Genomic DNA, 23,747 nt, shown 5'->3' with positions numbered 1-23,747 from the left:
GTCTCAGTCGCTGGCAGAATCCGTCAGTGGGCGTTTCTTAAACTTCTTCCAGCAAAGAAGTTCTTTGACGCCAAGTCTCCTCCTACTCTCCCTGCGTGGAAGTCTTCTGCGCAGGGAGGGTGTGGGCAGTGGAGGACCCGTGCTCTCCCCACTGGTCTCCGGTGAAGAGTCCTGGAGCCTTCTCTCCGATTCCCCCATCTGCCCCCCTTCACCCCTGGTGTTACGCTGATTTCCTTCCCCAGCAGATGGGCTGCCTCTCTCCCTGCTGGGACCCTCTCCGGCATCGCTCTGGAGCCTTCCCTCCGCCTTTGGTTCCGATGGCAGTTCCCTGACAGAGTGGTAGTTGTGGTTCTCGTATTTGCAACCAGTCTAGTTTGGGGAAACTGTACCCTAGTTGAGACGACAGGATTCATGTTATTCCATGCATACTGGGTCAAAGCAATTATGGCACTTATATAGGAGGAAGCAACATGTGGCCAGGACATATTTTGCTCACCTCATCCCACTGATAAATTTATTCTCCATCACTACTTGTGAGTCTTCCTTTCTTTTCAGTGGTCTGTTTACATCTAGCGCGATGTCTCCATCTTCTTCATTCCAGCAGCAGCAGCTTCCATTCTATTCCCTTTTCTGTAGTCAAAATATGTTAGATGTCTCCCAACCTTTCTGTGACCATTCTGTGATGACCTCCTTCTTACCAGGGACAACCAGTGAGACCAAGAGTTCCTTTTTAACATTTTGCATCATGAAAAGGGGAGCGGAGAAGTGAAACAATGCCTGTTCAGTGATGGTCTGGATGAAGACTAAAATTAACACAAATACATGCCCCCCCTTCCCATAAAAAGAAAAAGCAGTGCATTAGAAAGCTTTATTGCATGATGTGTTTACATAATGCGGTAGAAGTGAACTTTAAAATTATATCAGAGATTTCTGGGCACAGGTCAATGGTCAATATTCTAAGCCTGCATGGCACAAACTTTTAAAATCTAAAACAGAAGAGTAATTTGGGAGCAGAGATAGGTGTTGAGTATTTTTAAAAGGAAACTCCTGTTATACTCAATGTAGTGCCAAAACTGGATAAAGATTGCGACAAATTATCAGTGTGCTGGGATGCAGGAATTTTTTTTGCGGGGGAGGGAGTTAATTCAAGTTCTTCATTAAGTAAAACTGTGAGGATGCAATATTAAATTCAACATTTTACAGGTCTTTGCCTACAGCCAGGAAAACAACAAAATGAACAATGGTGTGCGTGTGTGTTCCCTGCAGGATATATATTTGACCATGCATGGCTTGTTCTTAAATTACAATTCATAGAATAACACTGCTGGAAAAAAAGCTTATTTTACACTATGCTACACACAAAACAAAGTCTAGTCACATTTACACATTTTTACAATAATTCTTTGTCTAGAAACGTGTCCTTTTCTACTTTAGAACTATATCTTTTTAAAATTCCCAGTTCACAGAAAAGACACAAGAAGTCCAAAGACAGTCCTTTGAAAAGGGAAATGTAACCCAACATCACAAATGGGCTTCTTCATTCACAAAAAAAATATTGTATTTCACAGCTGTTAAAACTTAGTGATTGGTAGTTGTAAGCCATCCATACCTATGCTTTAGGTAGCAAAGTCAAAGTATTTCAAAATTAAAGGATTTCTCCCCTTGCATGTGTTTAAATTATACAGTCTTTAGAATGCTCCTTTGAATTAGTCATGTATCTAAGTGAATTGTTAAGTAACGACATGTGAACTCCACCCCCACTTCACATTAATTAATGAATGTGGAAATTATTTTTACTACAACTTCTAATAAAGAAATGCTTCATTTTGACCAGGAAAACACAAAGCTCTCTGTGCTTTACAGAATACGGAGGCTATTTGTGAAAGTGCAATCGTTTGCTTTACAATCTGGATGGAAGAGGAATCCAAAACTATTTGAAAGGTGTAGAAGACTGGATAGGGAATTCACCACAAGGCTCTCCTGCACAAATGAATGTGCTCCTGAAATGCATGGGAAAGAGCACTCAAATGGAACTTGCACAGGAGAACTTCCCAGTGGATCGTGTCCAAAATCCAAGTCTCATTAACGTTACATGACTTTCCCTGAATATTACTAGCAACAATATATATATAAAACTAAGAAACCTGACCCACCTAGGCTGCCAGCCTAAACACACTTACTGGGGAGTAAGTCCATTGAATTCAACGGGGCTTACATCTGAGAAGACATATATAGGCTTGCACTGTGCATGTTACTTGCCATGTTCTTGCGTCCAGCAACAGGACTGCATCAGTTTACAAATCTAAAATGGTATCTGCATTCCTGGCTAATAATTGCCTGAGTATGGCTTTCTAGAAAACCTTTGAGTGTTGATGGACGAATGAAAAGTGCACATGGGGATTGGGAGAGCTGCAAATATTCAACCTAAAGCAATTCATTTCAAGGCCATCGACTGAATTTTTTTTTTAATAAATGGGGGTCAGATTTAGAAGTTCAGCTGAAATTAGTAAGAGCTAGCAACGTTTTTGAAGAATGAACTCTGCAGAATGCTGTATGAGTTAAAGGCAGTGGATAGCCTTGATCATGTTTGCCAGGCTTTGCACTGTGACCTGAAGCATCCCACATGCCACACCTTCAACATTTTTGCTTTTACAACCGCCATTCAGAATAGGAGGGGAGACTGAACCATGTGACTTCAAAATAGATATTGCTTCTAGAGAAAACTGCTTGGTTACTTTTGGTGCATTTTTTTCTGAATGTTACACTATTCATGCTGAGGAATTCTTTGCATTGCCATTTTTAGCTGAGAGTTCTTTTTGAACTCAAGAAAACAATTACTAAGGCTTGTGAGAAAATGACAGGTAGGGCTCAGCGGACAAATAGATTCCCTTGTTACATAGCATCTGAAATCTGTTATGTAGATGTTTGAACCAACAAAGCAGCGGTGAGTGAAATATGTAGGTTCTGCTGTGATAGTACGTTTTGAAGCATGTTGCATGGAATTCCTTCGGGCATTTCTGCTGCATGGCTCAAAAGCTACTGTACTGTTGCCACTGACGATTTTCCTTCAGTTTGAAGATAGGATTGACTTGGATATCGTTCACTTTCAAAGCCTTGAAACAATTAGATTTTTTGGCAGCACCTGATAAATGCTAGTATCTATCTATGTCCTTATCAAAGGAACAGCATAACATCATGCAGATGTGTGAACAGTCCCTTGGCAGCAAGGGAGAACTGGAGTACATTACTGAAAACCTTCAAGGCCAACAAAACGAAGGTATAGATTCCCTTGGTGGTGTCTCTTTCTTGCATGCAAACCAGAATCATGAGCACATTTCATTCGGAACACATGAGGAGATCTGTCAATCCCAGATGAGTACCTATGGCCAAACTTTTAATAAATGGGTGATCGTAGTGAGGATTCAATGAAACTCATTTCATGAGCTCCTGGACTGGTATATGTTAGTGTTTCCATACAAAAAGAAGGCCGGCCCACCACTATTTTGCATTGCAAAATGTTTTGGAAACAGTAGTTTCAAAACAAGATGGTTGTTTGGGATAGATACTGGATTTTCAAAGAGAATAACACGACTTTGGTTACACTATTCTGAATGTTACACTATTCATGCTGAGGAATTCTTTGCATTGCCATTTTTAGCTGAGAGTTCTTTTTGAACTCAAGAAAACAATTACTAAGGCTTGTGAGAAAATGACAGGTAGGGCTCAGCGGACAAATAGATTCCCTTGTTACATAGCATCTGAAATCTGTTATGTAGATGTTTGAACCAACAAAGCAGCGGTGAGTGAAATATGTAGGTTCTGCTGTGATAGTACGTTTTGAAGCATGTTGCATGGAATTCCTTCGGGCATTTCTGCTGCATGGCTCAAAAGCTACTGTACTGTTGCCACTGACGATTTTCCTTCAGTTTGAAGATAGGATTGACTTGGATATCGTTCACTTTCAAAGCCTTGAAACAATTAGATTTTTTGGCAGCACCTGATAAATGCTAGTATCTATCTATGTCCTTATCAAAGGAACAGCATAACATCATGCAGATGTGTGAACAGTCCCTTGGCAGCAAGGGAGAACTGGAGTACATTACTGAAAACCTTCAAGGCCAACAAAACGAAGGTATAGATTCCCTTGGTGGTGTCTCTTTCTTGCATGCAAACCAGAATCATGAGCACATTTCATTCGGAACACATGAGGAGATCTGTCAATCCCAGATGAGTACCTATGGCCAAACTTTTAATAAATGGGTGATCGTAGTGAGGATTCAATGAAACTCATTTCATGAGCTCCTGGACTGGTATATGTTAGTGTTTCCATACAAAAAGAAGGCCGGCCCACCACTATTTTGCATTGCAAAATGTTTTGGAAACAGTAGTTTCAAAACAAGATGGTTGTTTGGGATAGATACTGGATTTTCAAAGAGAATAACACGACTTTGGTTGGGCCAGGGAAATCCTTGTGCTCAAGTGGCTGTTTGGATCCCAATTCATACCAGCAACCTAGAAAACATTTCCTGTGGGACAACTCCACTGGCATTATAAAAATATTCTGGCGAAATATCTGAGAGGGTTTTATTTGCCAATGGTAAATAAAAAGAGCAACATGGCAATCCTTGAAGGACCAGTTGTACATTTGTTTGCTGTCATGTATAAAATGTGCTTTTTTGGAGTACTGGGCTACTGTCTAACTAGTAGGCAGTTAAGGACACCATATTTTACAGGAACAGGGCAGGGAAGCAGGACCTCTCAACCCTGCTCTCTAGAAAAAAATTATATATGTATCTTCGTATAATCCTAATATGTTCTGGCTCACTAAGTACCAGAAGTGCTTATGACAAGAGTGCCTGTTAAGAAATGAAATTTCATAAGCTACACTGGGAATTTGACTGAAAAGTAGGTATAAATCTCAGTAATCATAAAAATGGCCAAATGGATGTTGTCAAGCAGACAGGTGGCAGGGGGTTGGACTCGATGGCCCTTGTGGTCTCTTCCAACTCTATGATTCTATGATTCTAGGTGAATGCAACCATTTAGGATGGTTCCCCACCACCACCAAAAAACCTGGTTAATGTAAAATGACAGTGTGTGCTCTTCTAGAGCATAAGATCTGTAGCAATTGTAAACATAAATATTGTTTTTGTGCCTGAGCATTTCAACCAGTTTACCAGCTGTGTTTCAGGTCATTTCTCAAACCATTTTGGAAATTTGCAATAACTTACTACTTTATTATGGAAGAAGATCCTTTGATATAGGAGGTGGGGGATATGCTTTTGATAGCAAGGATTTAGGAACCCCTCTGCCAGAGACTAACCTCAGTCTCCTGAAATAAATGAAATATTGATTAAATACATTCAATTTCCTTCAGTTTACTGGCCAATGCCTTTCCCTCTTTAGTCAAAAATGCACACTGACTGGGTTTATTAAAAAAACAACAACCCTTCCATATCATTGCAGAATCACTAAATAAACAGTATGTCAAAATTGAGGGAGTACACATTATCCAGGAGCCCTACGGTAGCTGTTACAAGAGACAAACATCCCCTTAGAGGGGCAAGGTTAAAGTTAATAGCAACAGTAAGTCATGGGACAAAATCCAGCAGTTGAGTGAGAGAAGCAACGTACAGATGGAATTTCTCACACTCTTTTCTTATAGTTGTATGGCCAGTATTTGGCTTTCTGCATAAAGGCTGTGACTGTAATCCGCCAGAATGATGTGCAACTTTCTCTCAAGTTTGTTTTTCAAGTGTTGAGCCATTGGCTGGCATGGTAACAGTGATGCAATCGTTATGCCTTCTTTAGTACCACTAGCTTAGAGGTATGTTTAAGTGTAAAAAGTTCCCTTTTATACCAGTCTTCAAGAAAAGGGGAAACATTGAATGTGTTTGATTCTTGAATATTTCCACGATAGGGTGTTTCTAAAGAGCTGCTTCATGAAAATAAGCAGAAGAAACCCCTCTCATATACATTCTTTAAACTACATTCTGTACACTTCGGAAAGGAAATCTCTGGATGTTTAAATATCCCCATGATTTGGGGGATGGGGGACAGTTTCCATGTGCAAGGACGGAAACTGTCTCTATTCCCTGTTGTCTTGCGTTCTCTGTTGTTGTTTTCATGGTTTGTGGTGGTGTTGAAAATCTAACTGGAAAGGAGCGTAGCAGGACCTTTGTATAATTCATCCAGTGGGCTTGACAGAGTTATGCTTTGCTACATCAGATTAAGAAAATAGCCTAATCAGCCCACGCATGTGCACAAAACTCCTACTTGACCTTGACAGCAAATCCTCTTTTGTCTCCGGCTAGTTGCTGGCATACTGCTATAATTTATATATACATCTCTACAGCTGAGTGACAAGAGGTACTCTGTGCTATCCCTGTGCACCTGTGCTATTATGTTGAATGTGCATGTACATGTTTGTGAGAGGTCCCGGGATAAAAATGTCCTAGTGGAATGAGTTCCTGTAAAAAGGATTTCCCTTCATGCAGGACAGGATGTGTGAAAATTGAAGGCACCTGGACTTGGTAGGCGTGTGTGCGCGTGTGTGTGTGTGTGCGTGCGCACGTTGTGTGTGCAGGCACACATGCACGCACATACTCGGTATATACACAAGTAGACATACATTTTTACATTCTTTGGTGGAAAGATAAAAATTCATGGCATGTTTCTATTTAACAACATTGTCTTCAGAGAGGTCATCGCAACTGTGACAGAAGTTAGTTTGCCTATTTAAAGAACTGCCCTCGAACTGACAAAATATAGTACTTTACAATTATTACAAAAGGTCACGAGGAAAATGAACATAAACACCTTTCACAAAATACAAAATACGGAAAACCTTCTTAGAGACCACATCAATGCAGCATGAACAAGACAGAACAACATTAGGCAATTTCCACATCACCTCTTCCCCCACAGCCCTGACTTAATTTTACTGGTCTGTTACACACTTTTTTTTTTATTATAGCCCTTTGTGTTGCCTTTTTTAGCCTGCTTCAGTATTATGAAAATGAATCTAAAAGATGATGGGGAAAGCAGCAAATGGAACTGACGGGAAAATGCTAAACTGAAAGACTGCTGGCAGCCTGTGTGCCTGTATATGACAACGACTCTTCTTGGAGTTGACACGAATGCTGTTATCACACCTGCATCTCTGAAGTGCCCATCAGACCCAGTGCTTTGGCTTCTTCTGGTGTCAGTCCGCTCTTAAGTGTCCTCCGTACTGAGCAGTCACAAAACAGAAAGAAAGAAAGGAAGGAAGGATGAAGGTGCTACTAGACGCAAAAATATAACCAGCCAAACAAACAGCTACAAGTACAGAATCAAAGCTTTCCCTTCCTGAAGAGTGACTTGTGCATTCTAACAGAGAAATATCCCAATGTACAAAATCAAGACCAAGAGCTGCCCACAACACAGTCCGGTCCAGTTCTGGTCCACTGTCTGGACTGGTTTCAATTAGCACAGCTCAAGGATATGGACAAGGTGCTTGGACAGGTGAGGGTGACCACCTGTGCTCTTGTCCCTTGCCCAAGGTGGCTTGTACGGGACCACCTCTCCTGGTATGTCCCGCAGAGGACCCTAAGGTCCATGAATAATAATAGCTTAAAGGTCCTGGGCCCTAAGGAAGCCAGGCTATCCTCCACCAGGGCCAGGGCTTTCTCAGTGATGGCTCCAACCTGGTGGAATGCTCTGTCCCATGAGACTAGGGTCCTGCAGGGCTTGATCTCCTTCCGCAGGGCCTGTAAGACAGAGCTATTCTGCCTGGCCTTCAATTTGAATTAGCCTGATCCTCTATTCCCTTTTCCCTTTCCTCTTCTATGAAGAAACCCTTTCTGGGACCCCACATTTAAATTCTTCCCTGATCTCCTTGCTGGCCCTAGTAGGACCAACTTGGCCAGTTAGCCCTGGTGATCATTCGATATCTACTGACTGGGGTTTCCCCCCCAAAAAATGACCCCTGAATTTTTGAATTTTACTGATATTGATGCTGCATTTTATGTTGTATTCTATGCTGTTTTATGCTGTTTTCAAGTTGCATTTTAATCAATGTTTTATATTTGCTGTTAGCCGCCCTGAGCCCAGTTTTTAAACTGGGAAGGGCGGGGTATAAATAAAGATTTGTTGTTGTTATTTATTATTATTATTTTTATTTTTATTTTTATTATTATTTATTGTAAAATCTGGCAGAGAGCAGGTGGCCTGGGAAGTGACGCCCTCATTGCAAGGCAGCTTTGTCCCAGATTGCCTGAAATAGATGGCAAGGAGACTAGACTAGGAAGGTCTCCCTGGACCTGAAAGATCAGGTCACTAACATCTCTTTCATTGGCAAAATTCTTCAGTGGGTCGTTACCATCCATTGCCATCTTCTGCTTGTTTCATCTCAGTCTGGAATGCACCCTGCTTTTGGCGCTGAGACCACCTTGGTCACCCTGTTATGAAGACTGTGTCGGGACAGAGAGAGGAAAATATGTCCCTGTTGATACACCTCGACCTCTGCAGCTTCCAGTACTATTCAGCATGGTATTCATTGGGAGTTACTGTCAGAGTTTGGAGCAGCAGGCACTGCTTTGAAGGGATTGTGTTCCTATTTGGATCACTGGCTCCCAAAAAATGAAGTTATTGTTTGACCCCATGGAGCCTCCGGTGCGAGGTTCTTCAGGGTTTGGTATCACACCGCCACAGTAACATCTACATCAGGCATAGGCAAACTCGGCCCTCCAGATGTTTTGGGACTACAACTCCCATGATCCCTAGCTAACAGGACCAGTGGTCAGGGATGATGGGAATTGTAGTCCCAAAACATCTGGAGGGCTGAGTCTGCCTATGCCTGATCTACATGAAACCTCTGAGTGGGGTCAGCCATAGTTTTGGAGTATGTTGTTATCAGTATGCTGGTGACATGCACCTGACTTCTCCTTTACAATGAAGGCAGGTGTAGGAAAGAGATGTGCTGAGCTGGTGCCTGGGCTTGGTAATGGACTAGCAAAAGTTGGCAGCCCAAACGGATGAGAAAGTTGCAAGCGCAGCCTTCTCAAAACTTAATCAAATTCAATGAATGAAAAGCCTTTCCGTTTAACAGGTGTTAAGGCCTTCCCATGTTCACTCAAGCTCCCAAATGCTGGGAAATGATAGTTTTTAACAGACACATTTAGGCAAGATCAATATAGCCCGGAGTGATATCCTACCCTGTGGATGTCAGTTGCAGATAAGCTACTGAAAATATATTTATTTATTTATTTAAAATCAATTCACGTTATATGTTAATTGTCATACACATTCAACATTGTACATAACATATATTATTTCTACAAATTCCCCACACCTAACCCTATGACCACCTCCCCTTTTACCCAAATACCCATGTGACTTCCTTCACCCTCATGCGTGATATCCACCAACTTGTTACTTAAAACCCCCCAACTCTAATATTGTCTTCATTTTTGTTCATTAGAATGATCATCTGTTAAAAACATAGCTTCTTAATTTAATGGGTTCAATCTATACTTACTGTATCCAGAGATTTCTAATAGAATGATTTTGTACAATATATTCTTCAACACATTTCCATTCCTTTCTTAATTTTTGTTTTGATTGCATTCTGATTGACGCTGTCATCTTGGCTAGTTCAATATATTGGCAAAATTTAGTTTGCCACTCTAACACTGAGGGATTTGGTCAAGTGGCAGGATTTAAATTGAACAAGTTAAAAACTAAGGTCTTAGAGAAAAATTTAACATCAATTGAAAAAGAAAGGTTTCAGAATGAGACAGGTTTGACTGTGGTTAAGAAAGTGAAATATTTGGGGATTAATATGACAGCAAAAATGTGAACTTATTTAAAGATAATTATGAAAAATGTTGGACGGAAGTGAAAAAAGATCTAGAAATTTGGTCAAACTTGAAGCTTTCCTTGTTGGGTCGAATCGCAGCTATAAAGATGAATGTACTGCCTAGAATGTTGTTTTTGTTTCAAACATTGCAAATTGTGGACAAGATGGACTGTTTCAAGAAGTGGCAGAAAGATATTTCTAGATTTGTCTGGCAGGGCAAGAAGCCCAGAATAAAATTTAAGATATTAACTGATGCAAAGGAAAGGGGGGGACTTGCCCTGCCAGACTTTAAACTTTACTATGAATCAGCAGCATTTTGCTGGCTGAAAGATTGGCTGCTCCTTGAGAATACAGACATTTTGGATTTAGAAGGTTTTAACAATGTTTTTGGGTGGCACGCATATTTGTGGTACGACAAGGTTAAAGCACATAAAGCATTTAAAAATCATATTGTTAGGAAAGCGTTGTTTAATGTCTGGATAAGATATAAAGACTTACTGGAAAATAAAACTCCAAGGTGGTTGTCGCCAGTGGAAGCAAAGGCTTGAAAAGACTCAATATGGAGGCCAAATGGCCGAAATATTGGGAAATATTGGAACAAGAAGGAGACAAATTGAAATTGCAGAGTTTTGAGAAATTAAAAGATAAAGTGCGAGACTGGCTTCATTATTATCAGATAATGGAGGCTTATAAATTGGATAGGAAAATTGGCTTCCAGGTGGAAAAATCAAAATTGGAAACAGAATTGTTAGATCCTAAAACTAAGAATTTGTCAAGGATGTATAATTTGTTGTTGAAATGGAACACTCAGGATGAAATGGTGAAATCGGTTATGGGCACAATCGGTTATGTTGGACATAACATTATGTTTGCTGACTGGGAGCAGTTGTGGACCACAGGTATGAAATTTACAGCATGTAATGCCTTAAGAGAGAATACAGTATTATGAAAATGATATATAGGTGGTACATGACCCCAGTCAAGCTTGCAAAAATTTATCATTTGCCCGATAATAAATGTTGGAAATGTAAAGAAACTGAAGGAACATTCTTTCACCTTTGGTGAACGTGCCCAAGGATTAAGGCTTTCTGGGAAATGATCTATAATGAATTGAAAAAAGTATTTAAGTATACCTTTCTGAAGAAACCAGAGGCCTTTCTCCTGGGCATGGTTGGCCAACTGGTGCCAAAGAAGGACAGAACATTTTTTATGTATGCAACAACAGCAGCAAGAATACTCATTGTAAAGTACTGGAAGACACAAGATCTACCCACTCTGGAAGAATGGCAGATGAAGGTGATAGACTATATGGGACTAGCAGAAATGACTGGCAGAATCCGAGACCAGGAAAAAGAGTCGGCGGAAGAAGACTGGAAGAAATTTAAAGACTATCTGCAGAGGCATTGTAAAATTAATGAATGTTAGAATGATGTTGGACAGAAATTAAGTGGTTCCCAACTGTAATGTAAAGGTTGAGAAATACAGTGGTGTCCCGCAAGACGAATGCCTCGCTAAACGAAAAACATGCAAGACGAAAGGGTTTTCTGATTTTTTAGCGGCTTCGCAAAACGAATTTCCCTATGGGCTAGCTTCGCAAGACGAAAGCCCATAGGGAAATCTCCAGGGACAGCGGGGAAGCGCAGCGCGCCTTCTCCTCTGTTCCCGGACCTGTCCTGAAGGCTTGCGGTGGGAGGAGGGTTTTTCCTCCCCACCGCCAACATTCAGAAGGCTGTTCTGAAGGCTGGCGGTGGGAAGAAAAGCCCTTCTCCCCCGCCAGCCTTCAGAAGAGTTCCCCGCAGGGCTCTCCAAGCTGCGGATAGCAGCCTGCTGCCCCTATCCGCAGCTTGGAGAGCCCTGCGGGGAAGTCCTGCAGGGCTCCCCAAGCTGCAAATGTCTGCCCCGCGCGAGGGGCGCTCTGCTTCAACAGCACTGCAGGAACTCTTCTGAAGGCTGGCGGCGGGAGAAGGGCTTTTCTTCCCACCGCCAACCTTCAGAAGAGTTCCCCGCAGGGCTCTCCAAGCTGCGGACAGCAGCCTGCTGCCCCTATCCGCAGCTTGGAGAGCCCTGCGGGGAAGTCCTGTAGGGCTCCCCAAGCTGCGAATGTCTGCCCCACGCGAGGGGCGCTCTGAAGCAGAGCGCCCCTCGCGTGGGGCAGCAGGCTGCTATCCGCAGCTTGGAGAGCCCTGCGGGGAAGTCCTGCAGGGCTCCCCAAGCTGCGAATGTCTGCCTCGCGCGAGGGGCGCTCTGCTTAAGAGTGTCCCTCGCACCGGGCAGCAGGCTGCTATCTGCAGCCTAGGCAGCCCTGCAGGAACTCTTCTGAAGGCTGGCGGTGGGAGAAGGGCTTTTCTGAAGGCGGTCTCCCTAGGAACGCATTAATTGATTTTCAATGCATTCCTATGGGAAACCGTGCTTCGCAAGACGAAAAGCTCGCAAGAAGAAAAAACTTGTGGAACGAATTAATTTCGTCTTGCGAGGCACCACTGTAGAATGATTTTGTACAATATATTCTTCAACACATTTCCATTCCTTTCTTAATTTTTGTTTTGATTGCATTGTGATTGACGCTGTCATCTTGGCTAGTTCAATATATTGGCCATGCAATATATTCAATATATTGACACATGCACCACAAAATGTGCCCATGGAATAACGAATCTGCCAAGATCTCATGTGAGCTTAAATATTCAAGAGAGAAGTCATTCCACGGTTTCAAATGGATGGGATAAATTTGGATTTCTTAAGGCAGGTTTGCACCAGCATTAAGAGTACACTATCAAGATTGGTTGATGAGTGTAACTGTCAGGGGTTCAGGAGCAGAGGCAAAGCAGAGTGAGCAAATCGAAAGTGAGGAGGAGGAGTACGAAGGGGGAGCAGGCAGTGACAGTGGGCAGAGTCAATCCACAAGCCTCTCTAGCGAATCGGAGGACTCACAGAAGGGAGCACCGATGGCCAGAGCGAGGGGGGTTCCAGGGGGGAAGCCCCAGGAGGGAGGGGCCAGCGGGGAGTCCCTGAGCAGCAGTTGGAAATCAGGACCAGCTTCTCCACCAGAGCGCAGTGGGGAGGGGGAGTCCCAGGAGTCGGGACCAGTGTTCTCATCTCCAGCGGGAGGAGAGGAGTCAGGCTTGGCAACGCCCACATCAGGGAGCGGGGAAACGGTCAGAAGGAAAGTTACCGGCTGGGCGCGCGCGCCAAGTTCAAATGTACAGGAGAGCGGCACAGCAGGGAGTCCTGACAGGGAGCCAGGTCCTAAAGCCCGCCGAAAGGAAGGGCGAGACTCAGGGGGGTCAGCGTCAGAGGAATCCAGGAAGGAGGTAAGATCAGAGGGCAGAAGGACCCAGAGGAGGAAAGAACAGCGTAGGAGGTGGAGCAAGGCTAGAATCTTAAACTGGTGTGGGTTCAGCAGCGAGTCAGAGGGAACTTAGCCGGTCTGCGCGCCCAGAGCTTGGAAATGGAAACTAAACTTCAATAAAGACTTTTGTATATGACATCCACTGGGCGCTGGTCCTCTGTGAGCTGGGACCTAGCGGCAGGCCTGACAGTAAGTTCCCTCTCTGCTTTTTTCCACCAATTTTACAACCTCGTGGCGTGTGGGAAAGCAGCGGGGGGTGAAGATTGGTGCTTCGCGAGCTCACGAAAAACAGGGAAATGACTACCGAAGAGAAGATAGTGAGTCTGCAAAACGCAGTGACGCAGCTGACCGCAGAAATTGCAGCGTCCAGAAAGAAGGAACAGGAAGCAGCTGCTGCCTACCAGGATCTGCAAACCAGGTTTGAAAAGCTCACTACACAGAGGCTACCAGCCACCAGACCAGAAGGGATTGGGCTGGGGAATAGAGGAGGGAGCCTTGTGTCCCATTTCAATGGGGACCTGCAGGAGTATCCTAACTTCAGAGCAGATGTAATATATGCCCTGCAGCTGCTAGACCAGGACTTCAAAAATGAGGAGGAGAGAGTGGGATTTATTGTTTCGCATTTGCGGGGAGAGGCGAAATCGTGGCTGCGGAATCTCTGGAGAGATAAGGATCCAGCCCTCCATGATGCAGTTGCCTTCGTTAAAGCGATGGATGCGTGTTTTTTGTCTGAGATTGATGTTGACATCGCCAGGAGACAGATTCATGGGCTAAAGCAAGGGAGAGCCACGGTCCGGCAGTATCATTCACGCTTTTTCGCATTGATTAATTCACTGGGGTGGGAGAAAGACTCAGCTGCCGTCAAAGACCTGTTCTGGGAGGGGCTGAATGGAGCTGTGAAGGACGAGATTGCAAGGGGGGAGAGACCCCAAACCACCAAAGAGGTTGTACAGAGGGCTCTTACGATTGGAGTGAGGCTGGAAGGACGCCCTTGGGAAAAAGAGGAAGGGCATTGGGGACGCACACCAACGAAAGCACCACCCCCCTTTCCCAAGGAAGCGGCGCGAGCTAGATCCCTGCCTCCAATGGGAGGGGGAGAAGAGCCGATGGAGATAGGTGGTGCTAAGGCTCAGTCCACGGCTGGAGCCCTAACGCCGAGAGCAGCCAAAATGAAGCCTCCTAGAGGGACCAGGAAGTGCTACATCTGCGACAGTGCTCAGCACATGGCAAAAGAGTGTCCCCAGCGGTTTCACAAGCACACTGCAGCAGCAGCGACAGTAACAGAAGCAGTGCAGCAAAGAGAATCGCAGCAGGAAAACTCCACTGTCTGGCTGGAAATGGAGCCTCTGGGGGCCAGCCAGACAAATCAGTGAAGCAATCCCCAGGGACATTGCAGCCCACGGACCCCCTCCCACCCAAACCAGTGGTGCAGCTCACCGCATCCCTTCAACTTCCCAATGGGCTCACTGTGGAAATTCCCATTACCATTGATTCTGGGAGCAATGCAGATTTTATAGGCATGGAGTTCGTCCAGCAACATGGCATAGCCCTTCTGCCAGCGACGGTACCTCTGAACGTCGTCACGGTGGACGGCAGAGAGCTACTGGGAGGGCAAGTGCTGCAGCAGACGCCGCCTATGGTGATGCGTATTGGTAATCACCGCGAAGTCATCAGCTTCAACGTCACCAGACTGTCGGACACGCCCATAGTGTTGGGCATGAGTTGGCTGGATAGGCACAGCCCGGCGTTAGCTTGGTACCAGCGTCAACTAACCTTCGGCTCCTCCTACTGCGCAGAACACTGCATCCTGGCTGACTTGGAAGGTGAGGGGCATGAGGATGGACCACAGCTAAACTTCGGCATGTTGCAAGCAGTACCCAACAAGTACAAAGAGTTTTTGGAGGTCTTCTGCGAGAAGGAGGCGGACAAGCTGCCGCCCCACAGACCCTACGACTGCAAGATTGACCTCCTGCCGGGGGCGATGCTGCCGACGGGGAAACTGTACTCCATGTCTGAAGATGAATTGCAAGAACTCAGAGAGTTCATAGAGCACAACTTGAAGCGGGGATTCATCAGGGAGTCCAAGGCGGCAGGGGGCAGTCCCGTGTTCTTTGTAAAGAAGCGGGACACGCCCCAGAAGAGGTTGATCGTGGACTTTCGCGTCTTGAACCAGAAAACCAAGCCCTCAGCCTTCCCTATGCCCAAGATCGATGACCTGCTGGCGACGGTGAGGAAGGGTCGCATCTTTACCAAATTGGATCTGCGCGGAGCGTACAATCTCATTCGCGTGAGGGAAGGCGACGAGTGGAAAACGACCATGTTTACGCCGCTGGGAACTTATGAATATAGAGTTATGCCTTTTGGATTGAAAAATGGTTCCCACTGTTTTCAAGCCTTCATGCATCATGTCTTGGCGGGTCTCCTCTACAAGAAGTGCGTATGCTTCCTGGACGACATTCTGATCTTCTCAGAGTCGCAAGAGGCTCACGAGAGAGATGTCAGGGAAGTTCTGCAGAGGCTGCGGGAGCACAGGCTGTACGCCAAGCTGGAGAAGTGCCAGTTCGACAAGACGGAGGTGGATTTCCTAGGCTACAAACTGTCCGACAAGGGACTGGCCATGGACGGTGCCAAGGTACGAGCAGTGCTGGACTGGAAGAGCCCACGCAATAGGAAGGAAGTCCAGAGGTTTGTCGGCTTTGCCAACTTTTATCGCAAATTCATCAAAGGTTTCGCCATGCAGACAGCGGCCATCACCGACACCCTCAGTTCCAAGAAGAAGAAGTTCATCTGGACGGAGCAGGCGGAGCAGTCCTTTCAGAAGCTCAAGCAGCTCTTCGCTTCCGAGGAAAACCTGCTACACGTAAATCCCAGCAGGCCCATGAGAGTGGAGACGGACGCCTCGGACAGGGCCGTGGGAGCCGTTCTGTTGCAGCAAGACCACCAGGGGGACTGGAAGCCGTGCGCTTTTTACTCCAGAAAACTCAGCAAAGCGGAGCAGAACTACACCATCTGGGACAGGGAGTTGCTGGCCATACATGCAGCCTTCAAGGCGTGGCGGCACTTTCTTGTCGGAGCCAAACACACGGTGCAGGTCCGCACAGACCATAAGAACTTGGAGTATTGGCGCACGGCGAGGTTCCTGAACCAGCGACACATCCGCTGGGCGGAGTTTTTTGCAGACTTCGACTTCAGAATTGAGTACATCCCAGGAGACAGCAACGTCTTGGCGGATGCGCTGTCCAGGAAACCGCAGTATCTGGAAGCAGAGGCACCGGCGGCGGCCAAGCACATTTTCACACCACAGGCGTGGGCATGCGCGTCAGCCACGGTGGACCTGGACGCGGTACGCCGCGCGCTGCAAACGGACTCTTTCGCCCGGGCCAAGATGGAGGAGCTGCGCAGCGGCACGGCGAGGGACGACGAATTCCAAGTACGCGACGGCCTGCTCCTCCGCAAGGGAGTCCTCTACGTACCAGGAGACAGCCTCCGTGCGAAGGTACTGCAACAGCTGCACGACGCGCCCAGCGCCGGGCACTTCGGCAAGGAGAAGACGGTGGAATTAGTGGCCAGAGACTTTTGGTGGCCTAAGATGCGGGGGGATGTAGCGGACTACGTCAATAGGTGCGACACCTGTCAGAGGGCCAAGCCTGTACACCAGCCGCCGGCGGGCCTGTTGGAACCGCTACAGATGCCGTTCGAACCGTGGGAGAGGGTGGCACTGGACTTTGTCACGGATCTGCCTAGCTCGAGGGGCAAGACAGCAGTACTCGTGGTAGTAGATCTGTTCACCAAGATGGCCCACTTCATTCCTTGCGCGAAGGTGGCCACGGCCGAGCAGACCGCTAAGATGTTTATAGACCACGTGTTCAAGGTGCACGGCCTACCACGGTCTATTTTGTCCGACAGGGGGCGCCAGTTCATCTCCAACTTCTGGCAAAAGCTGATGGGTTTCCTGAACGTCAAAGTCAGCCTGGCGTCGGCGAGACACCCGCAGACTAATGGGCAGGCGGAGAGGGTCAACGCCATCATGCAGCAGTACCTGAGATGTTACGCGAACCAGCAGCCCTCGACCTGGGTGGACTATCTACCGTTGGCTGAGTTTGCCTACAACAACACGAAGCATGCGTCCACGGGGGTGACACCGTTTTTCGCCAACAACGGGCGGCATCCCAGAACCTTCCCGGGGTTGGACACAGTGAGGGAGGGGGAGCCGCAGGGAGCAGAGGCCGTGGCAGCGGAGTTGCAGGAGATACACGAGCAGCTCAGGAGGCAGTTAGAGATGGCGAAACAGGCTTACAAAGTGCAGGCAGACCGACACAGGAGGGTTGGGGAAGACATCCAGGTGGGAGACTGGGTCTGGTTAGCAGCCCAGGCAGTTCCAGCCAGATCGTTGGCCAAGAAGAAACTCGGACACAAGCAGCTAGGGCCTTACCAAGTAGAGGCGCAGATCAACCCAGTGGCCTTTCGGTTGACACTCCCGGAGGGGTCCAGAATGCACCCGGTCTTTCATAGATCAGTGCTCACACCCTACAGAGAGCCCCACAGGTTTCAGGCACCAGGGACGGCGCCAGACCCGCTCAGGGAAGCGCCCAAAAAGGGGGGGTTGCCAAGAGGGGAGCCACTTAATGAAGCCACGGAGATTTTAGACTCAAGGTGGGGGGAGGACGGGATTGAATATCTTCTCGCCACAGAGGATACCCCGGCCAGCACCAACAGGTGGGTGCCGGATTACGCGGTGGAGGAGCAGTGGCTCAAGGAAGAATTCCATACGCTTTTCCCGCACAAACCCATGCCGGCGGGCTTTTTCGACGACTGACTGTTCACACCCACCCTTTCAGCCAGCACCTTCAGGGGTTTCTCTTCAGCGGAGGACTCGGTTCCGGGAGGCAGTTCCCCAGAGGGATCGCTCTCGGGTTTTGGCACGGGGGGATCTTATTGGTGGGAGGACCAACCTGAAGTGGGCTGGCGCAGAGACAGGCTGAAGGGACCCGGGGAAGTGGAGTCCCCGCAGGCGACAGGGGGAGAAGGGGTCTTGGGTGATTTGGGGGCGGACTCAGATTTCGAACACACCGCTCAGGAGATGGAAGCGGAGGAGATCGCCGTCGACGAGCCCTTGGGGGACTTCCCAGACTTATCCTGATGGCTGCATGCCTCGGGGGACGAACTGTATCCTGGACTCACCCCCACAACACTGGAGCACCCGGAACCCGCACCGAAAGAGGGGGAGGGGGGAAGGGGGGGCTTCGAGGGGGGGATGGATGTCAGGGGTTCAGGAGCAGAGGCAAAGCAGAGTGAGCAAATCGAAAGTGAGGAGGAGGAGTACGAAGGGGGAGCAGGCAGTGACAGTGGGCAGAGTCAATCCACAAGCCTCTCTAGCGAATCGGAGGACTCACAGAAGGGAGCACCGATGGCCAGAGCGAGGGGGGTTCCAGGGGGGAAGCCCCAGGAGGGAGGGGCCAGCGGGGAGTCCCTGAGCAGCAGTTGGAAATCAGGACCAGCTTCTCCACCAGAGCGCAGTGGGGAGGGGGAGTCCCAGGAGTCGGGACCAGTGTTCTCATCTCCAGTGGGAGGAGAGGAGTCAGGCTTGGCAACGCCCACATCAGGGAGCGGGGAAACGGTCAGAAGGAAAGTTACCGGCTGGGCGCGCGCGCCAAGTTCAAATGTACAGGAGAGCGGCACAGCAGGGAGTCCTGACAGGGAGCCAGGTCCTAAAGCCCGCCGAAAGGAAGGGCGAGACTCAGGGGGGTCAGCGTCAGAGGAATCCAGGAAGGAGGTAAGATCAGAGGGCAGAAGGACCCAGAGGAGGAAAGAACAGCGTAGGAGGTGGAGCAAGGCTAGAATCTTAAACTGGTGTGGGTTCAGCAGCGAGTCAGAGGGAACTTAGCCGGTCTAGCGTCAAGACGTGGGTCTGCGCGCCCAGAGCTTGGAAATGGAAACTAAACTTCAATAAAGACTTTTGTATATGACATCCACTGGGCGCTGGTCCTCTGTGAGCTGGGACCTAGCGGCAGGCCTGACAGTAACATATCTCTATTTGTTAGGACTGTGAGACGGATAAGAACGTAGGCTTTGTGAATATCATTCTTGCAAAAAGCCTAAGAGCTGTATGCTTAATTGACGCTAACCTAGCATTTCAGGTATATGTGGTTCAGTTGCATAAAACTTTCATTCCGGAGCAGCTATCCTAAAATACTTGAGGAATGGATCCATTTTGAAGCTGACTTTGGTTCAATTCAATGTCATGTTGAGATTTTGAACATCAAGCTGGTGAGTGAGCTGGGATTTATTAGGTTAGAGGAAAGGGGCTTCTGCCTAAACATCAACAGAGTCTTTCTTCCCTGTTGATGTTTTCCACTGAACACAAACGAGAACCAGCACCATGGAATACTATGTAGCATATTCATTACCATCATTTTTTTGCTCCCCAGTTCCCCAGGAGCAAAGGAGGCCTGGCGAATATGAGAAACACATGGGGCCTTGATATAGAGGAGGGGATAAGAATGGACAGCAGCTACACAGAAGAAATGTCCAATACAAGGCAAGCTGCATGGAATAAGCACCCGGGCAAATTATACGTGAGTGATGCCAACGTATGGAGAACCTCAAGTCCATGATGGGGGAAGCGCTGCTGAGAATTGCAGTGGAAAGGAAGGGAAAGCCAGTGTCAGCTCATTTGCATTGCTGGGATGTTTGCCCGCTCTATACAAATGTCTGTGTTACCTTTCCAAGGAAATGACCACATGCAGGATCTCTTCCTTTAGCACTTCGGGGAAAGTAAATGTTATGTACTGTTCTCACCCTGGGCCAGCAGGGGGATACTGTAGATAGTTATGCAAATGAAGGATCGAAAGTGACGTTCAGTGATTGGATAGTTTTAGAAAGTTGCTACAGTAACATTGTACTGGAGCTCTATATTAGCAGGCTGACTGAGCCCTTCAGTTCTGTTCTGGCCTGTGAATAAAGAAGAGCTGTTTGAAGAATTGCTGTGTCGTCTGATATGTTCACCCACAACTTAACAGTAAATGTGCTCTTAAGCACATGCCAGCTAATGAGAACCAAGGGCAGCTTGGTGAAAACACTCTTAATCTGCAACAGCATTAACCAGCTTGACTGCCAATTCATTGCACTTTGTTCACTCTCTGTTGCTCTCTCTCCTTTGGTCTAACATCACAAAAATGCTAAAAGAATGAAGAGGGCATTAGAAAGCTGGTTTTTATTGATTGGAGTTCTATTCCACCCTATCTCAGTGGCTCAGGGAAGGCCACAATGCCTCTAAAACCCTCTAAAAATGTGTCTTTACATACATCAAATCAAAAAGCTGAAGGACTAACTGTATGCTTCTTACTCATTTATACAGCAATTAAATGTGGCCCTGGATTTTAAGAGGTGCTAGCCAAATGGTCCACTGGCTTCTGCATTCAGCTGGTGGTGCTTCTCGAGAACTCCCAAAGAAGAACTGGGCAAGGAAAATGTGCAGGCTGTGGGTACAAATATAACCACAGCAAGTTCCCATTTGAACTTCTGAAGTGCCGCCAAAATCAGGAATGACTGCATCTTTGGCAGGCAGCACTTTTTCAGTAATGTCTGAAACTTCTCCGATGGCCAACAATACAGGACGATAAACACTTCACATGTGTTTTTTATTTTATTTTTATTTTCTTACGGTTATATTTCCACCTTTCTTCTAACGCGGAGCCTAAGCTGGTGCAAATTTGAGTGTACTTTTGAGCAGATGCCCTATTGACTTGTGAGGACACTGACGTATGGGGACACACAACTGTCTTATGCTACTTAACCCTGTATCAAAAATAAGAATTCTATTCTATGGAGTTGCCAGTGTCAGGGTTTGTCTACTGTATGCATGGAACTTTGCACTTGGACAGGGGGCATCAGGGTCTGGGCAATTAATTTTTTTTATTCTTAGTTCGAATGCTAATATGAAGACTTCTTCAGTTGTCATAGAGTTCTGTCTGAATAAAAGGTCTTGACCTTGCATACAGACATGCCTGTGACAGTTTAAAAAACAACATTCATTCTATTGTTGAACAATAGATTTGGGTGGCACTCTTATCTTTGGTGTGGTAAGGCAAAAGTGCATAAGGGGTTTACAAATCATGTGATAAGAGGTGCCTTATTTGAAGTCTGGGAAAGAAACAAGAATTTGTTGGAAAGGAAAACACCGTGGTGGCTGTCAGCAATTGATATATTAACAGCTAAAAAACTGAAGAAGAAGAAGAAGAAGAGTTTGGATTTGATATCCCGCCTTTCACTCCCTTTAAGGAGTCTCAAAGCGGCTAACAATCTCCTTTCCCTTCCTCCCCCACAACAAACACTCTGTGAGGTGAGTGGGGCTGAGAGACTTCAGAGAAGTGTGACTGGCCCAAGGTCACCCAGCAGCTGCATGTGGAGGAGCGGAGACGCGAACCCGGTTCCCCAGATTACGAGACTACCGCTCTTAACCACTACACCACACTGGCAATACACCATACTAGGGAGAGGGGCCACATATGAGGAAATTTTGATGAAGGCTGAAAAGGGTTGGAAATTAAAGCCCTATGAGTGTATTGCTGAAAAATTGACAGGATGGTTGCAATACCATCAAGTCAATGATGTCTTTAAAGAGGATAAAAAAAATAGGATTTTAGGACAAAAAATCAAAATTTCAAATAGATATTTTAGAGAGTAAATCTAAGCTATTATCAAAAATGTACAATCTCTTACTAGAATGGAACACAAAAGATGAATTTATAAAAGAGGCTATGATAAAATGGGCTATTGACATAACATAGAATATGATGTATGGGCCAAACTCTGGAATGAGAGCATAAAATTCACTGCTTGTTCTGCCTTAAAAGAAAATGTTATGAAGATGGTTTATCGTTGGTATCTCACTCCCACCAAATTGGCAAAAATGTATAGAACAAGTAGTAAAACCTGCTGGAAGTGCAAGGAAAAAGACGGCGATTTCTATCACATGTGTGTCTTCCAATAAAATAAAAGAGTTTTGGGATGCGGTTTACGACGAGTTAAAAAAGATGTTTAACTACAGTTTCCCCAAAAAGCCGGAAGAATTTTTGCTAGGTTTGGTGGAAGAAGGGATTAAAAAGATAGATCAAATATTTTATTTATATGCAACAACTGCAGCCAGAGTTCTGATAGCTCTAAAGTGGAAGCAACAGGAGATGCCGACGATAAGAGAATGGCAGATAAAGTTGGTTGAGTATGCTGAGATGGCTAAATTGACACACAGAATTCACAATCAGGAGGAGACAAAGTACCCAAAAAAATGGAGTAAATTTATGGTTTATATAAGTGAGAATTGTACAAATATGAAAACGTTGGTAGGATTGAAATAATTCTCATGTCATGGCATAATTTATAATTAAAGAATCTGTAAACTAGAGAATGGAATAGGAAAACTGGTGGAAGGGAAGGACGGAAGCTAATGGATCTATGAAACACAAAGTAGGATACATGTAACAAGATGTGATGTTTTGGTGGTGGGTGGTGGGGGTTGGTTGGTGATTGTAAATTTCAATAAAAATCATATTAAAAACAACAACAACATTCATTCAACTATCAAATAAATGCAGTAGTCAAACTATGGGCGACAAAGTTGGAGGACCCTTAATGAAATCCACACGTCTCACTCCTTGACTCGTTGCAATTTTAGCCAACCCCTCCACCCCAGCAGCCTTCTAAAATCAGCAGCTCAAGGGAGCACACAACTTCTGTCCTCCTGTACTTTTGGCTTCCAAGAGATCTTTTCTACAACATATGCAATGCCCCTGTGTACACGTACATAAACAAAACGTAAAGGACAATCAGTTCTCCTTACTGGTTCATCAGGTGTACTTACATGACTTCCTGTTTGCTCTTGACCGCTTCCTTTCTCTAGGCACTGCTCGCTGACTTGGCACTTGTGTGGCAGACTTGACAATGCGATCCATGATCTCGTCGGCTGCATCATCTGTAGCGTTAGGTGAATCATCATTGCCAGCGTTCCAAGAGCCAACGCGACCTGGAAAATGGAATTGGCAACACACCATGATTTTATATTCCATGTTGTAATGAAATTAAGGTACAAGAAGTCAGAGGTGGAATAATGAAATAACTTTATTATGTTTAAGCTAAAACGTATAAGATTTGGGTTACAACATCTTTGAAACTAGGTAACATGATAAATATGAAAGATACAATAAGTTTTGAAATAAGTTAACAAATTGCTGATGTTTTGTATTACAGAGAACGCAGGGTTTGGAGGTTGTGGGGAAGTCCATTAGATTTGCTGGAAAAAAAGAATACGGAAATATGTAACTTTTTTACTTTATATCTGTCTTTTACTTTTCTTTTCTGTATTCCATAAACCTAATAAAAATATTATAAAAAAAAATAAAAAATATTCCATGTTGTTCTGATGGTTTCGGCAAGTAAGAGCATTTCCTAATATTTTATAATATCGGCCACCAAGATTCAGGTTCCATTTCACTAACCTCTGGTCTGTGAAATGCCTTGTCGAATTTTGCAGAGCCCCAGAAAACTTCCTAGAACTAGGTCAAA

At 45.8% G+C, this 23,747-nt stretch overlaps 1 protein-coding gene and 1 long non-coding RNA gene across 14 annotated transcripts in view; one reads left to right on the top strand and one right to left on the bottom strand.

Annotated features, from left to right (window-relative positions):
- Positions 1 to 3,596: 3,596 nt before the first annotated feature.
- LOC309327222 lies at positions 3,597 to 5,061 on the top strand. Its single transcript, XR_014150440.1, has 2 exons — positions 3,597 to 4,963; positions 5,029 to 5,061. It is a non-coding gene; the product is annotated as an uncharacterized lncRNA (long non-coding RNA).
- A 352-nt stretch (positions 5,062 to 5,413) lies between these two features.
- The window catches only part of FHOD3 (formin homology 2 domain containing 3), a 366,192-nt gene continuing 347,858 nt past the window's right edge, over positions 5,414 to 23,747 (bottom strand). For all 13 annotated transcript variants that reach the window (XM_081836232.1, XM_081836231.1, XM_081836221.1 and 10 more), the window contains 2 exons: positions 23,047 to 23,208; positions 5,414 to 7,231 (listed from right to left, as the gene is read on the bottom strand). In XM_081836232.1, the coding sequence (XP_081692358.1) occupies positions 7,149 to 7,231; positions 23,047 to 23,208 (245 nt within the window). In that variant the 3' untranslated portion in view covers positions 5,414 to 7,148. The remainder of the gene's footprint in view (positions 7,232 to 23,046; positions 23,209 to 23,747) is intronic.

This window comes from Podarcis erhardii (assembly GCF_964252035.2).
Source record: "Podarcis erhardii genome assembly, chromosome: 13".
NCBI lineage: Eukaryota > Metazoa > Chordata > Lepidosauria > Squamata > Lacertidae > Podarcis > Podarcis erhardii.
This window is presented reverse-complemented; position numbering and strand designations above follow the sequence as displayed.